We start from the raw sequence: 13,875 nt of genomic DNA on the forward strand, positions 1-13,875 counted from the left end.
ATTTTAGCAAATATCACCACTTGTTATGCATAGAAATACGTAGTACCTAAATTCAATTATACCGTACGGTAATTTGTTCTCATTGAGTTATTTAATTAATTTGAAATTTGATGTCCAGTTAACAGAGAAGTTGCTCCTCCATTCCAGCACTGTGAGAAATTTCTTCAATTAAAGTATTTCAAATTACTACAGGTGTACCATCAGCCCCCAAATTCACTCAATACTAATGGTTCTGTAGCACCAAACAAGCTGGATACAGACAGTAAAGCGATGGATCCAAGATCACACCCAGGACATTTTCCCGTAATACTGAAGACCTGCATTTTGAACCCACCTCAAATGGGCAGAGAAAGCCAACCTGGATATTCCCCATTTCAGGTAAAAATCCAAATGAAAACTAAAATAACTGGCTGGCAAATTCTTTTACTTTAAGGCATATTTGTTTGGTTTTTTCCCCTCTGGAGAGATGGTCAAGGTAAGAAGATGATAATTTAATTAATATAGAAGACAGAAAGTCTTGTTTTGTTTTACTACCTAAGAATAAAGTGTTACAGAATTTCTAACAGCTTTTGTTTTCCCAATAACCTTAACTGCAGTTTTTAAGGCTAATTTGGAGAAGAACCCTAAAAAAACCCAAACATAAAATATTACAGAAGTGAGTATCAATATGCAATCCAGTGAGATTAGAAATCTCAGTGAAAAGAAAGGGGACTTTTGTTTCCATGCAGTTATAGTAAAAATAGTTTACAAAGCTCACAAATACTCCAAAAACTTTTTCCAGACAAATAACTGAGAAATCTGAACCAGAAAAAAAGCCACTGAAGAATCCAAATTTGAGAGCTTGCAAGGATGCAACAGCCAGGGCACAAACATACACTTTGAAACTTCAGGTAAACTTCTGAAAAAGTTGTGGCCTTATCTAATTACAAACTCCTTGGGGTAAGGGGTTGGTCGCCAAGTATCTGTGAGGGCACCTGGTCATTTGGCCAAGAACTTTCCTAAGAACAACTTCCAACGGGACAAAAGGGGTTACCAAGATTGAAGTTGGAGGGGATAGGGGTCAAGCAGTTACAAAATTTCTGCATGGTTTTCAGTAACACAACTGATTAGGTATTAACCCCCATTAAACCAGTAAGTCATTAGTAAAAGTCTTTGTTAAAAGCTATTGCATATAAGATCTTCTAGTGTACAAAGTAAATGTTAAGACAACTGCCGGTCAAGACACATCTAACAAACATGAATCTTATCATACTAAACAAGAACACATGGAATTTAAATTGAACTTGGATCTGCCACAGTCCAAATAAGGACAGGATGCACTGGTAAACAAAAGCAAGAGAAATAAGCACAATGGGGCACGTTAGTACTTGTATAAACACACAAGCATCCTACCCTGCAGTTTTGAGAACCTTACAAAAACATCCAAATAAAAAAAACCCCAAATAACAAAACACCCTCATTTCAAAACAAACAAACAAACAAATACTGAGCAACTGCCAGCACTAATTTCAAAAGATATTTAATGTAGTTAGGCTTCTCTTCACAGTTAAATATTGAGTTATTTTAAGAAGCAACTCAGTACTATGTTATTAACTCACATAAGCAATACCTGACCCTCAAACCACACCAATGCCAACCCGATGGAAGTGTTTTTCACCCATACTGCAGCTCTGAACAAAAAATACAATAAATCAACAGCAAACTCAAGCTAATAATGCAGTGAAGACAAACCTTAAGCTCAGTTCTGGGTATTCACTCATTTCTTGAACAACAGAACTCAAAACATGTCACTCAAAATTACTGAATTCCATGATGTCTGTAGAAGTACTTTAGCTTGGGTGAGTTTCTATGCTACAAAAATCCACAATGAATCACATCAACTCAACACAGTCCAGTTATTTCTTTTAGACAACTTGGAGACACTATTCCATATCTGTATTATTGCAGATTTTTTAAGTATGTGTTAAAATCTATCAGTGAAAGCTATTTTTTGTACAATCACCCAAATCAAACATCTAAAGATGCAAAACCAGAACATTGTCTAATACTAACATTCCAATCTTTTGAGATGCTTTACAACACAAAATCAACAGCCTAAATGTTATGAAAAAATACATCTCTATGATCGTGATTACATGTATATCACAGAGGATGCAGAGTACAATAACTGTCCAGAGAATCACTACACTACACAAATTAAGTAATTTAACTTATCTGTAGCGAAAATACGAGATATAAACCTGTTTCTGCCAAAAAAACTCTGTAAAAAGTATTTGTGGAAATACAAGTATTTCTTTTTTGTATTAAGTAGCTGTACTGGTTCCAGCCAGGACAGAGTTAATTTCTGTAGTGGTTGGAGGGGCAGTTATCCTGTATCAACTCACCACTGCCTGGAAGAAGGGGGTCCTTCCCAGTCAGGGCACTGTGGCAGTGATTGGAGTATTATAGGTTCCCACGTGGTGAGGGAGTTTTGTGTGTGAAGCATTCATCTCTCTTTTACACCCTTTTATTAATATTGTTGCTGTTACTGTTTCTTATTTCATTGCTGTTTCCAGTAAGTTGCTCTTATCTTGACCTGTATCTTTACCTTTCGTACCTCCAATTCTCCTCCCCAGCCTGCCACAGGGGAGGGGGCAGCAAGAGCAAACAGCACTGTGATTTGGAGTGTTGCAGTGGGAACACTAAACTGGGAAACATCACTCCTAAACCACAACAGCCTTGAGTGGTACCCAAAATGGGGCAAAAGAGTTGAGACAACAGATATGACCAAAGCAGTTGGAAACAAATTTGATCTGAGCATTTGTTGTATTAGGTACAGAGCCACTGACCACAATGCTGCTCGGTCTGTTCACATGGTTGTGGTACCAACCATGCATATATTCCCATATAGGCACTGTGTGCCCATCATAATGCTCCTCTTCAGAGCAGGGAGAGGGACCGGGATTGCTTTGTTACTGTATTGTGGATTACCAGTTTATGACACGATAAAATCAAGGGCAATGAGGGTCACGTGGGATGTGCATTGAGTGCTACTCTCCTGCCCTTACCTCAGACACTACCTTTGTGAGCAGATTAATAATCATACCCTCTCTGTGCACGGAACAGGGGAGGATGATTTTCCCCAGCTTTTCACCCCCTTTTCCTCTTTCAGGCCTGTTACAACAGCTTTTGAGAAACTGGAATTTCCTCTGGATGTTAAGGAACACATAGTCTTGGTGCTATGTCTGCTATGTTTTCTCAATATGGTTTACACCATGCTTAGAGTCAGGAGAGATATTTATAGGAAGGTCATTCAGAGATCTGCCCTGAGGGTGGATAGTCAAGAGTGGCATGGAAGGTGAGAGAAAATGGGCCAGTTTTTGGGGAGATTCTCTGCTCCAATGGTTTGAAACTTCACCCCTGAACAACTACAGGACCCTGTTAAAGGAGAATGCGGTGCCAACTCCAGAGCAGCACCTTGCAGCAGTGTGCTGGGCCACAGCTATTCTTTCCTGGACACATTTCCATAGCAGAAAGTAACCTCAGGGGGAGGAGGAAAGCAGAACAACAGGCACTGTAGCCACTCAAACACGAGCTGAACATGATGAACAACCTGTGCTGGCAACAATTGCCCCTATACAGAAGAATCCAAGACCAAATCAGTTTGCTTAGTGAGGGATGAAGAGGAAGCACTGCCTTCGAACAGGAGGAAGAGGCAGAGCCAGAAATAATCACCCAATCCCTATCCCCAGGTGAGTTATGAGCTATGCAAAAAAAGATTTCAGCCACCACTTGGGTGAGTCCCTGGTGATTGCTGGCACCAGGCTGGATGTTAAAAGGGAAAGCCCCCTCCACACGTCATGCCACTGATGCTACATGGAGTAAGTGGGTTGGGCTGATCACACAGCGAGCTCGAACAGGAAATCCCAGTCACTCAGGGACCTTGGAGATCATCACAAACTGGTCAGAAGACTAAAATTTCTGACTATCATCAGAAGAGAAGGAGGAAAAGGCAACAAATGCTGAGGAGGCCCCACCATATAATCAGCGTAACACACTCTCTTTACTGATGGTTCCTGCTCTATCACAGGGACGCCCTGATAAAGGACAGCTGCCGTCTAGAACCCTATGCGATGACTCGCAGAAGCTTTTGGTGAACAAGGTGGATCGATTCACATTGCAGAGCTGAAAACATTCAGCAGACTTAGGTATCGCTGAACAAGAGGGATGGCCAGCACTCTACTTCTACACTGACTCATGGATGGCAGCAAATGCTCAGTAGGGGTGGCTGGATCGATGGAAAAAGACCAACTGGCAGTGCAGAGATGAATGCACTGGGCTGCTGAATTGTGGCAAGACATTGCTGCCCGGGGAGAGAAGGAGGCTGTAATGGTACATCATGTAGAAAGAGCACACAGTGTTGAGTGGGGATATCATATCCCCTATTGCACACCTGCCTCTGGAAGAGCCGAACAGTACAATGGACTGTTAAAAAACACTTTGAAAGCAATGGGTGGTGGAACCTTCCAACTGTGGGATCAACATTTAGTGATGGTCACCTGGTTAGTTAACACTAGGAACTCCACTAATCAAGCTGGCCCTGCCCAGTCAAAACCTCACATCCTGTAGAAGGGGATAAAGTCTCCATGGTGCATATGAGGAATGTGCTAGGGAAGACAGTTTGAATTAGTCCTGCCCCAAACAAAGGGAAACGCATCCATGGGATTGTTTTTGCTCAAGGACTTGGGTGCACCTGGTAGGTAATGCAGAGGGATAGGGAACACAATGTGTACCTCAAGGGGATTTGATTTTTGGGTGGGAATAGTCTGTAATGTTGAATTGCATAATTCTGGTTGCTGAATGACATTGCCACTGTATGCCGTAACTGCTGCCAGTCATGGTACTGTGGCAGAGCTTCATGTATTGTGGGTTCACATGTGGTGAGCTTTTATTGGGATTGTTTTGAATTGGATTTGTATTTGAATTGTTTGCCTCTCTTCCACACCCCTTTATTAATATTGTCGCTGCTACTGTTAATTTTTTAGTTCATTCTTGTTTCCAGTAAATTCTTATCTCAACCTGTAATCTTTACCTTTTCTTTTCTACAATGAGAAACTCCTCTGTGATGGAAACTAACATGCTAAAAATACAAACTACCCACTCATGTACAATCACAATTTTTTTTTATAGTGATTTAAACCGATCTATCTTACTCCATGGTTCCAGACTGGATGCTTCATTTCACAGAACTAAATCCTAAAAAAACTGCCAATAGAACAAAGCTTCCAAATATTTTCACATCCGTTTTTGTATAATATAACTACAAAGGTTAAAAACTGGTTTAATTTATGATGCTATACAGACCTTGCAAGTTCTGCTTTTTGAAGGTAACGTAACTAGTCAAACTTCTCAAGATGAAATGTTTCCCTGACAAAAATCCTTAGGTGTCACTCACTGAAGTATGTGCATTCCCCCCGTTTTTCCACAAATAGAGGCAAAAAGTCCTCAATCCCTCCTTTTCTTTTCATTGTACATTCTGCCACACAGTTAAGTTTACTTTCCAACATCCAAACATTATTTTCTAGTTTCTAAAACATTTACTAGGGTTTTTTAAAAATGCTTGTTAATTATATAGTCCTGTAGTTTTAAAGTGCACTTGAAGCCTCAAATATCACGAAACACAGTCAAGATGAACACAGCATGCTAAAAAAAGTTAAGTATCCTCATAAATCTAAGTCCCGCAGTTTTACAACTCCAATACACTGGTCACTACACCTGTGTCAACATCACATTCATTAACAAGCTATCTACACTATCACTGCAAAATAAGTATTTGGCTTACATGGCAATAAACCTAATCTGAATCATTACACATCAATCAGACTAATCTTAAACCTACAGTTGGAATTTTACCAACAGAAATGCAAATTTAGTCCGTGTCTTACAAAAAAAAAAAAAAAAAAGTTGTAAAGAAATAACTATGCTGCAAGGCCTGCAAAAATCTTAAGACCACGACGGGAGAATGAACAGGGCAAGTCTGCAGCCTCTTGATTGTCAACACCAATTTCTATAAAAATGCTACGCAAATAATTCAACCTCACCTAAAATTTCAGCTATTATCATAAAAGTCCCAAGGAAAGCTTTTGAAAGTAAAAAAGGAAGTAAAAAAAGGAAGTAAAAACCAAAAGTAGAACGTAGCCTGCTATGATCTCTTGAAGTATTAAAAATCTTCATTAATTAAAATTTATCTCTTCTTCTGAATAAAAAAACCTATTTTTTAATTTTTTTGTGATTTTAAAAATAAGACTTCGCACCAAGTTTTCCATTATAAGCTACACACAATAAAGTTTTAATGTCTGAAGCTTTTAAGAAAATTTCTTAAAAAATCGATTAATTTTGTTGAAACAATTTGAAAATACAGTATGCTTTCTGACAACCACACAAACAAGTTTATTACATGCAGCCTACACAGAGAATTATATTATAGAACAAAACAACTTTCTGGGCCATCAACTTTAATCACAGGGGGGAAAAATGAGCAAGAAATAAAGCCATTCAAAAACAAAAAGGAAGAAAGAAAGTAATCAGATGGCAGAAAGAAACACAATTAGATCTGGAGATTAAGGTAATGTGAAGACCTATTAACTGGTTTAACATAAAAATGAAGCAGGAAGAAACCTTTCTATAATGAAAAGTAATTTTTGAAGACCACAATGATTACAGAAGAGCTTTCTATTCATAACCTGCAATCACATCTTTTTGACAAAATGGAAAGAATTCCAAGTTATCAGTCAGTACTTCCTGTGACAAGAACCTGTATAACACAGGTGCATCTTTTCTGCAAGTTTTGCAAAGAGGTATCTGAAGAAGAAACACCATGTCAAGTCAGAATGGAAATACTGTGATGTTTCCAAGTAGCTGGAATTTTTAATAACATGGCCAAGCAATCCTTTCAGTAAAAAATAAAAGATCACTTTCAGCAGTTGTGCCACAAGGTTCTTGAGTTACAACCTAGACAGGCTCAGTTTCTCAGTCTGAGGCAGTACCTGAACACGCTGCTGGATCTCGCCATCACCAAACTCTGCCCCTCGTGACAAGAATCCTTAGTCCTAAGCAAACAGCTGACACACTAGTGACCAACATTCTGAAAGACAATCCTGAGCCTACTGTGTTTAATGCAGGGGGGTGAAAAACGAAGCCTTCTGACTGTTCAGCTACTCAGTTTTGCTGCAGTCCTGTACCTCTGCTATGCCCTGTTCCATCTGCTGGAGTCCTTCAAGTACCTGTCCCTAACGCTTGCTTACTCCCTTCTTGCCCACAGTGTGCTGAGAACTGTCAGTGTGACAGAGAACTGAGCAGGGAAAAAAGAATCAAAAAGCAGAAATGCATTTCTGAGGAGGAATGGCTCTTTGTGACACCTAACATATTAGCACTCCCTATATGAGTTTTAAAATACTGCTGTATATAGCTTGGTCTTCTGATTTATTTCAACAGAGAGGTATTTTTTCTAATGACATGGCAATTACTCACTACTGTTGACTAGACAATTTGTAAATTATTAAAGTGACCCTTTGAGTGTTCCAATAGCTTTCACTAATGATACAATTTTTATACCATTTAAAATAAACCAAATGGATTCAAAGCCTTTTGGATTCAACTCTACAGTTTTACCCAATTGCTCTATTGTGAGTTTGAGCTGTTCTCTTTACACTGCTAGCAACGACCATGCACGTGTGCTCTTTCAGTGTGCTCTCTGTGGGAGGAAAACCACATTACTAAATTTTCAGAAATTCATGCCTTATTGCCCCATAAACCTCATCTCTGCTCCGCTGATTAAACAACAGAACAGCTAACAGAACTGCTCCATTTTCTGCTCATTATTAAGAATCACAGTATATTTTCTGTGCTTAAGTACCTGAAGTGTACAGTCCAACTAAGCACTGACAGTCACATTTATTTGTTTTACATACTTCAATTCTGATCTACTAAGGACCTTAGTCCACAACAAAAATAAATAAATATTTAAAGGCAATGCATTCTGTAAGCACATTTGGCCAAATGAAACTATGGCAACAAGAGTAACTGCGTTCTCAAATATAGTCAAATGATCTAAAATACAAAAAAAATCCCTATTTTTCACACTTGGATTATACCAGTCTTAAAAACTGAATTTTTGTATTTTACCTCTGCTGCTGAAATAAATGCAACAGTAATGCTCAGCAAACAAGTACAAAGTACTGGAAGAAACTTCCAACAGTCTCACACACGTAACTTTTTCTAACCACCACATGGATTGAGTAATACACTTAAAACTGCAGAACTCAGCCAAAGAAGATGCAATGATACCAGAAGCAATGTTAATAACTGACTGCTAAAGACTAGCAAGTGTTACAAGTAAGAAAACCACAGGGGTGAGAAAAGGATCAGAAGCATCAGGGTCACAACCCACCCAGCATTGCACTGGCCAGCTTGCTCTGTTCTGTCATAAGAATTTTAGAGTATTGCTGCACTAGAAACAGAAGTGCTGCCTGACGGGATCTGGAGTAAAGGTGTGAGAAGCAGTATCCTACAGACAGACACACTGTTAAGATATGGACAATACAACATTTCATTCAGCAACTGAATTAGAAAAACGAAAATGTGATGTGCCCTACAGATAAAGCAGCCAAAAAGTAGGAAAAGCAACCCCACACTTTACCTGCATAAAGCACTCACAGTGAGCACAAACAGAAGCAGCAGATTCTGACTGGAACATTCAAACCAAAGGGTAGAGGTCAAATAGTTCCCCAGGAACTCTCCACTACTGCCAGCCATTGAGGGCAGGACTACTGCTAACAGCTGAGCTATAGTTCAGCCAGGGATTTTATTCAGTCTCCTTGTGGGACTACAACATACCCCTGCAGCAAAAGAGATTGAGCTGAAAAAACCATTGTTGTTGGGTTTTGTGGTTTTTTGTTGTTCTGCTGTTCATAACTATTACTGCATTAAAAAATGCACACACTGAAACCAGAATTTATTAAAACAGTGGTACACATATGCTGGCACAAGGCTGCCAGTAACACATTGACAAGAAGTAAGAATTCATTTAAGCAAGGACTACTGCATGTATTATTCAGTCATTTGGACCAAGTTGTTTTTGTAGGCCAAAAAATACAGTTTTACCTCTTTTTAGAAAGAGAGAGGGATGGCACAGCCAGTGAATAGAAAAAGATCAAAGGCTGTTTGCTTTACTAGTGTAAAAATAAACCATTTTTCAGTTCTACAAAGACACTTTTAGATGACTGTTTGAACCAAGTGTCTCAGGACAATTATTTCATTTTTATTTTGTATAACAGCTACAAACAAATACTTTGTAAGACTGCAGGTTCACAGTCACCTCTGAGTGAATGAGTAACAGGAGTAAACCATCCAAAACACTGCTTCTTTCCTTCTTTTAAATTTAAATATGCAAAATGCTACAGAAAATTTGCTGGTTACATTCCCTTAAAAAGACAGTCCAACATTTCCAAAATAAGACAAAGGCAAGTCAACCGAATGATCTTTGAATGATCTCTTATCATGACAGAACCTGCACAGAATTTTTCTGTTTCTGTAAGAGGTAAATTCAACCAACATGTAAAAACTCACGTTTGCTAGAATAAGAATTCCAAGCCAGACATTCACCTATTCTAATTCTTCAATTAGTTACTAACTTGCTGTAATCCACCCTGTCTGAAGCTCAGTAAGTACAATATTTGCTCACAATCAAGTGACATGAAACACTTAGATCAATGAGGCATGAGTATTACACAGAATCTACCAATTTAACCCACATAAAAAACCCCATCTAGCTAGGAGTACAGAAATTAAGTGAATTATTTAATATGGAACCATGCATGGTAACACGGATTCTAAAGTAAGATTTACAGTGTCAAGACTGCTCTGTGTAATCATTTTCACTATTCATACCCAATTATAAGCTCTCAAATTAATGTTTTATGCAAGAAATACTAGAACTCTCTGCCAACATTTGTAGCAGTTGTCACAACAGGAAGTTTCTTCAATTGCTGTAAGTCGGTTGCTCAGTTAATAAAGATGTGCAGTAGAGCAGGGAAAGAATATCCATTCTGAAGTCTGATCACACACCAAACAGGAATCAAGAACATGCCAGAACTGAGTCATAGGAAGGGTTTTCCTAAAGTGTATTTTAGATATAGAAATAGAGTGGATAAACTAAAGAAGAGAATACTTGACATGGATGTTTTGCACTATTTAGAAGTGCATCAAACTCCGATCAGAACACAGAGCTTTAAATGAAGCAGGATTACTGTATTCAGGACAAGAACCATGCATGAACTAGTACACCTTACTTCATGCTTTACTGTGTTGACTAGAAAAAGGCTTGCTGAAAATAATCTGTTCCTCTGTAGTTACAGTCAGTATTTGTGACCCAAGTCATGCAAAAATTGCATGAAGTCTCAAGAAGCATTAAAAAAAATTTCTTTACATGCGCAATTGTCTTACACTGCAGTATTTGTCAATGTATGGTATTGTTTGAATATTTTGCATGGTCAAGTAACCTTATCTCTGTGTAAAAGCTGGAATTCTTTAATAGAGAAAATTGGAAGGTCGAAAATAGAATAGACCAGTGCCAGACCAGAATCTGTTCTGTCTTCTTTTTAAAAGTACGCCACTTTTTTCTAACCAGACCAACATGCAAGTACGAACAGGGCAACAAGCCATCTTCCCAAAAACAATACAGTGACATACTAATTATGCAATATTTTAAAGTAAAACCTGCCATAATTATAAAAAATTACCTTTTCCCCTCCCAAAGACCTCAGGATAGAATTTTTGTATACAATACCACTCTGAAAAAACTCAACTATACCAAGTATCACACTATCACTAACGATACAAATCTCATTCTCACAATCTTCTTGAGCTCTTCTTGCCTAGTAATCTTACTGAAATACAGACTTTTAAAGGGTCACAAACAATGCACAGTGAAGTCCTGATCTTTGCTTGTTGATTGGTATCACAGAAACACAAACTTTCAGCAGCTTTATAATTGAAGATCCAATATTTCACAAGATACAGATCAAAACAGACGATTTGCTGTTACATGGAGAAAACTGTCTCACTCTAAGAACTGCACTTGTGTTGATTGAAAGATTTGACACTGGCATTCCAAACAGTAACAGCAGTTCATAAAACATAATGGTCCAAAATGACTTTCAAACAGTGTAACTACGTCTATGTTAAGAATTCAAATGAATGGCAAAGATCCAAAACAAGAGAGAAGACAAAAAAATAAAACATGTCCGACTAAAATACATTTTTTCAAATTATCATTTGAAATGTTAATTTGCAGAATAAGCCAGTAAACAGCAAATACTGCAGTGTCAATTTGAAGTTGTATAAAATACAGCAAACATAGTTTAGAGGGAAATAAACACATCAAAACAGTAATCAGGTTCTAAGCACACACAATCAAACAGGGAAAATATCGTTAAATTCTAGAACTAGCATACTTTGAACAAGCAATGTAAATGCAATGCATCACCTTGAATACTAGAGGGGATTTCATCTGACATACCTTTTCTCTCTGTTTTCTGTGCAGGGATGGAAGATGTGGATGTAGACAGTTTTGATAAAGTAGATGCTCCATTAGCATCAAAGGATTTCTTTGGCTGGTGATCAGATTGTAGAGAAAATGGACTAGGAGGAACAGTGCTTGGGGTAGCAGTTGGATGAACCACTGGTTTGATGGGATGCTGTACTGGAGTAGAACTACTGTGAGTCTCTGCCCTTGGCAGTCTGTAGTCTCTGTCATTGTGCCTGCTTGTTTGAGATAAAATATTCTGTGGGAGCATACTGCTGGTGTCACTGGAATGCTTGTCTTCCACTTTTTTCAGGATTCCCCAAGTAACGTTGCAATAAGAAAAAAAGGATTAAATTAGAAATGAGTCTAAGATTGCAGAGACTTTGATTAATACAGCTGCACACCAACAACTAGAGCTGATTGAACTTCTTATGATTAAAAAAAGCCTCAAGCAGATCAGCATCAAAAAAGGCAAAATTTAATTCTACTCACTGGCAAAATGCATTTTCTGACCTTTGCTTGATTTAGAGTTCCGGTTAAGCACTGTGTTTTGATGAAAGGCTGTTTTATAACAAGTGTTACAGTCAAGTTAACTTTTGAAGTCTCCTAAAAAAAAATCTAAATCAAAATCTATTATTTCCATCTTGTATTTAGTGTGAAGAGATAATTTGTGCCATTTTTCTTTTGTTCACTGAAAATCCTGAACATCAAGTATAATTTAAGTTTCAAATTCTAGCCTTCAAAGAATTCCTCTTCACGTCACTTGAGTACTACAACAAATTTACTTACAGTTGAATTGATTCAAGACAACTACATATACTAAATGAGAGACTAATTTGCATTTGTCCCACAATCATAAGACTTTAAAATATGCTCCACAGGGAACACACCAAGCAAATACAGAGTAGTTCTTTTTATAGATTCTTAGATTGTCACCTGTCACAAAACAAATACTGCATTATGCATGTCTGCTATCTTTTTGTAGCATCCAGTATGTTTTAGCACATGCAGTACATTTCAGTATACACAGAAAAACAGTCGTTTATACCTCTCCATATTTCCAAGATTGTGGGGGAAGATTAATACTCTTCTACTTTTAAACCATCCTGAGAACTATGTTACAAATTCACCCAAACTACATAAGCTTACAGACAGAAACCTGTACTACAACTTATTTTCCACCAAAAAAAACTGAATTGACAAAGATTAAAGCTAGGTATCAGGAAAATAATTTCAAAGCTACAAAAATTTCAAAGTTACATAGTCCAGGAAAGGTTTTGCTAAGAGTACTGATGCAATAAAAACATGCTTGTAATAACACATACAAGCCTCTGAAAACCCTGATACCATAATCCATTAAAGTAGCTTATAATTTTCAGATGTGAAATCAAGGCTGTAAAAGAGACCTCTGCATCTCTGTTTTTAAACTCAAACTATGAGACTGGCAGGTCTCAATGATCACGACAGTCAAACTAAACTATAAATTGTGCAAGTTTTTTAGATAACTACCCATGAAGATAATTAAATTAGGCAGTAAAAGCTGCAAAAAGGAGACGCACCATAACAGCATTAAGCAAGCGTTGCACTACTAAAGGTTTAAAGTTATTTTAAGAAACAACATTTGGGAGAGCTGACTGTGCTATCCACTTTTGCTTTTATACATAAAAAGGTGAGAAAAACAGCTAAGAAAAGGGATTTTTAAAATTTTTTAAGTTTGGAAAAGAAAACAGAAACGCAAACGAGGCAAGAACATATTGCTGTAAAAAAACCACATACTTCCACTGGCAAACCCACTGGCAGCTGTCGCCTGCATCACCTCTCTTCTGTAATCCCTATCTTTTGGAAAACTGTTAACTGACATTTTGCTTGCTTCTTTTTGTCTCTGCTCTCTGAAGAAAAGAAAACAAAAGTTAAACAAGAACTTACATAATCTAATAATATAACAGTTTCTACGGGTGAAGTTACATGAGATGAATTAAACTGCTCTAAGAGCTTGCAGGTACGGGCAGGGTTGGCAAACTCCAGCCACTGCTTCCTCACACCCGTGCTTGTTGAAGCCCACAGTGTAATCAGTTCAGCTCACTAAAATCGACCAAAAAAACCCCAGAAAACAGAACAATCCAAAACAAAACGTAAAAAACACCACTCACCAAAAATCAAAACAAACAAACCAACCATACTTCCCCCCTCAGGCTTTGGATTGTCAAGGGATAACATAAGTGCCAGAGGTCACAGTAAGGGTAGAAACACAGCAGACTTAGACCACAATCTGTTATAGCAGTAATCTATTAGATAAGCTCAACTCTTAAACA

The 13,875-nt window shown here is 37.9% G+C and overlaps 1 protein-coding gene across 1 annotated transcript in view; it reads right to left on the reverse strand.

Annotated features, from left to right (window-relative positions):
- WAC (WW domain containing adaptor with coiled-coil) overlaps positions 1-13,875 on the reverse strand; it is a 56,372-nt gene that overhangs the window by 20,872 nt on the left and 21,625 nt on the right. The window contains exons 6-7 of the mRNA XM_027889714.1: positions 13,340-13,452; positions 11,558-11,866 (exon numbers count right to left, since the gene is read on the reverse strand). Coding sequence (XP_027745515.1) covers positions 11,558-11,866; positions 13,340-13,452 — 422 coding nt within the window. The remainder of the gene's footprint in view (positions 1-11,557; positions 11,867-13,339; positions 13,453-13,875) is intronic.

Source organism: Empidonax traillii, unplaced genomic scaffold (genome assembly GCF_003031625.1).
Source record: "Empidonax traillii isolate 1590-97213 ecotype Southwest subspecies unplaced genomic scaffold, ASM303162v1 scaffold270:size1067046, whole genome shotgun sequence".
Lineage (NCBI taxonomy): Eukaryota > Metazoa > Chordata > Aves > Passeriformes > Tyrannidae > Empidonax > Empidonax traillii.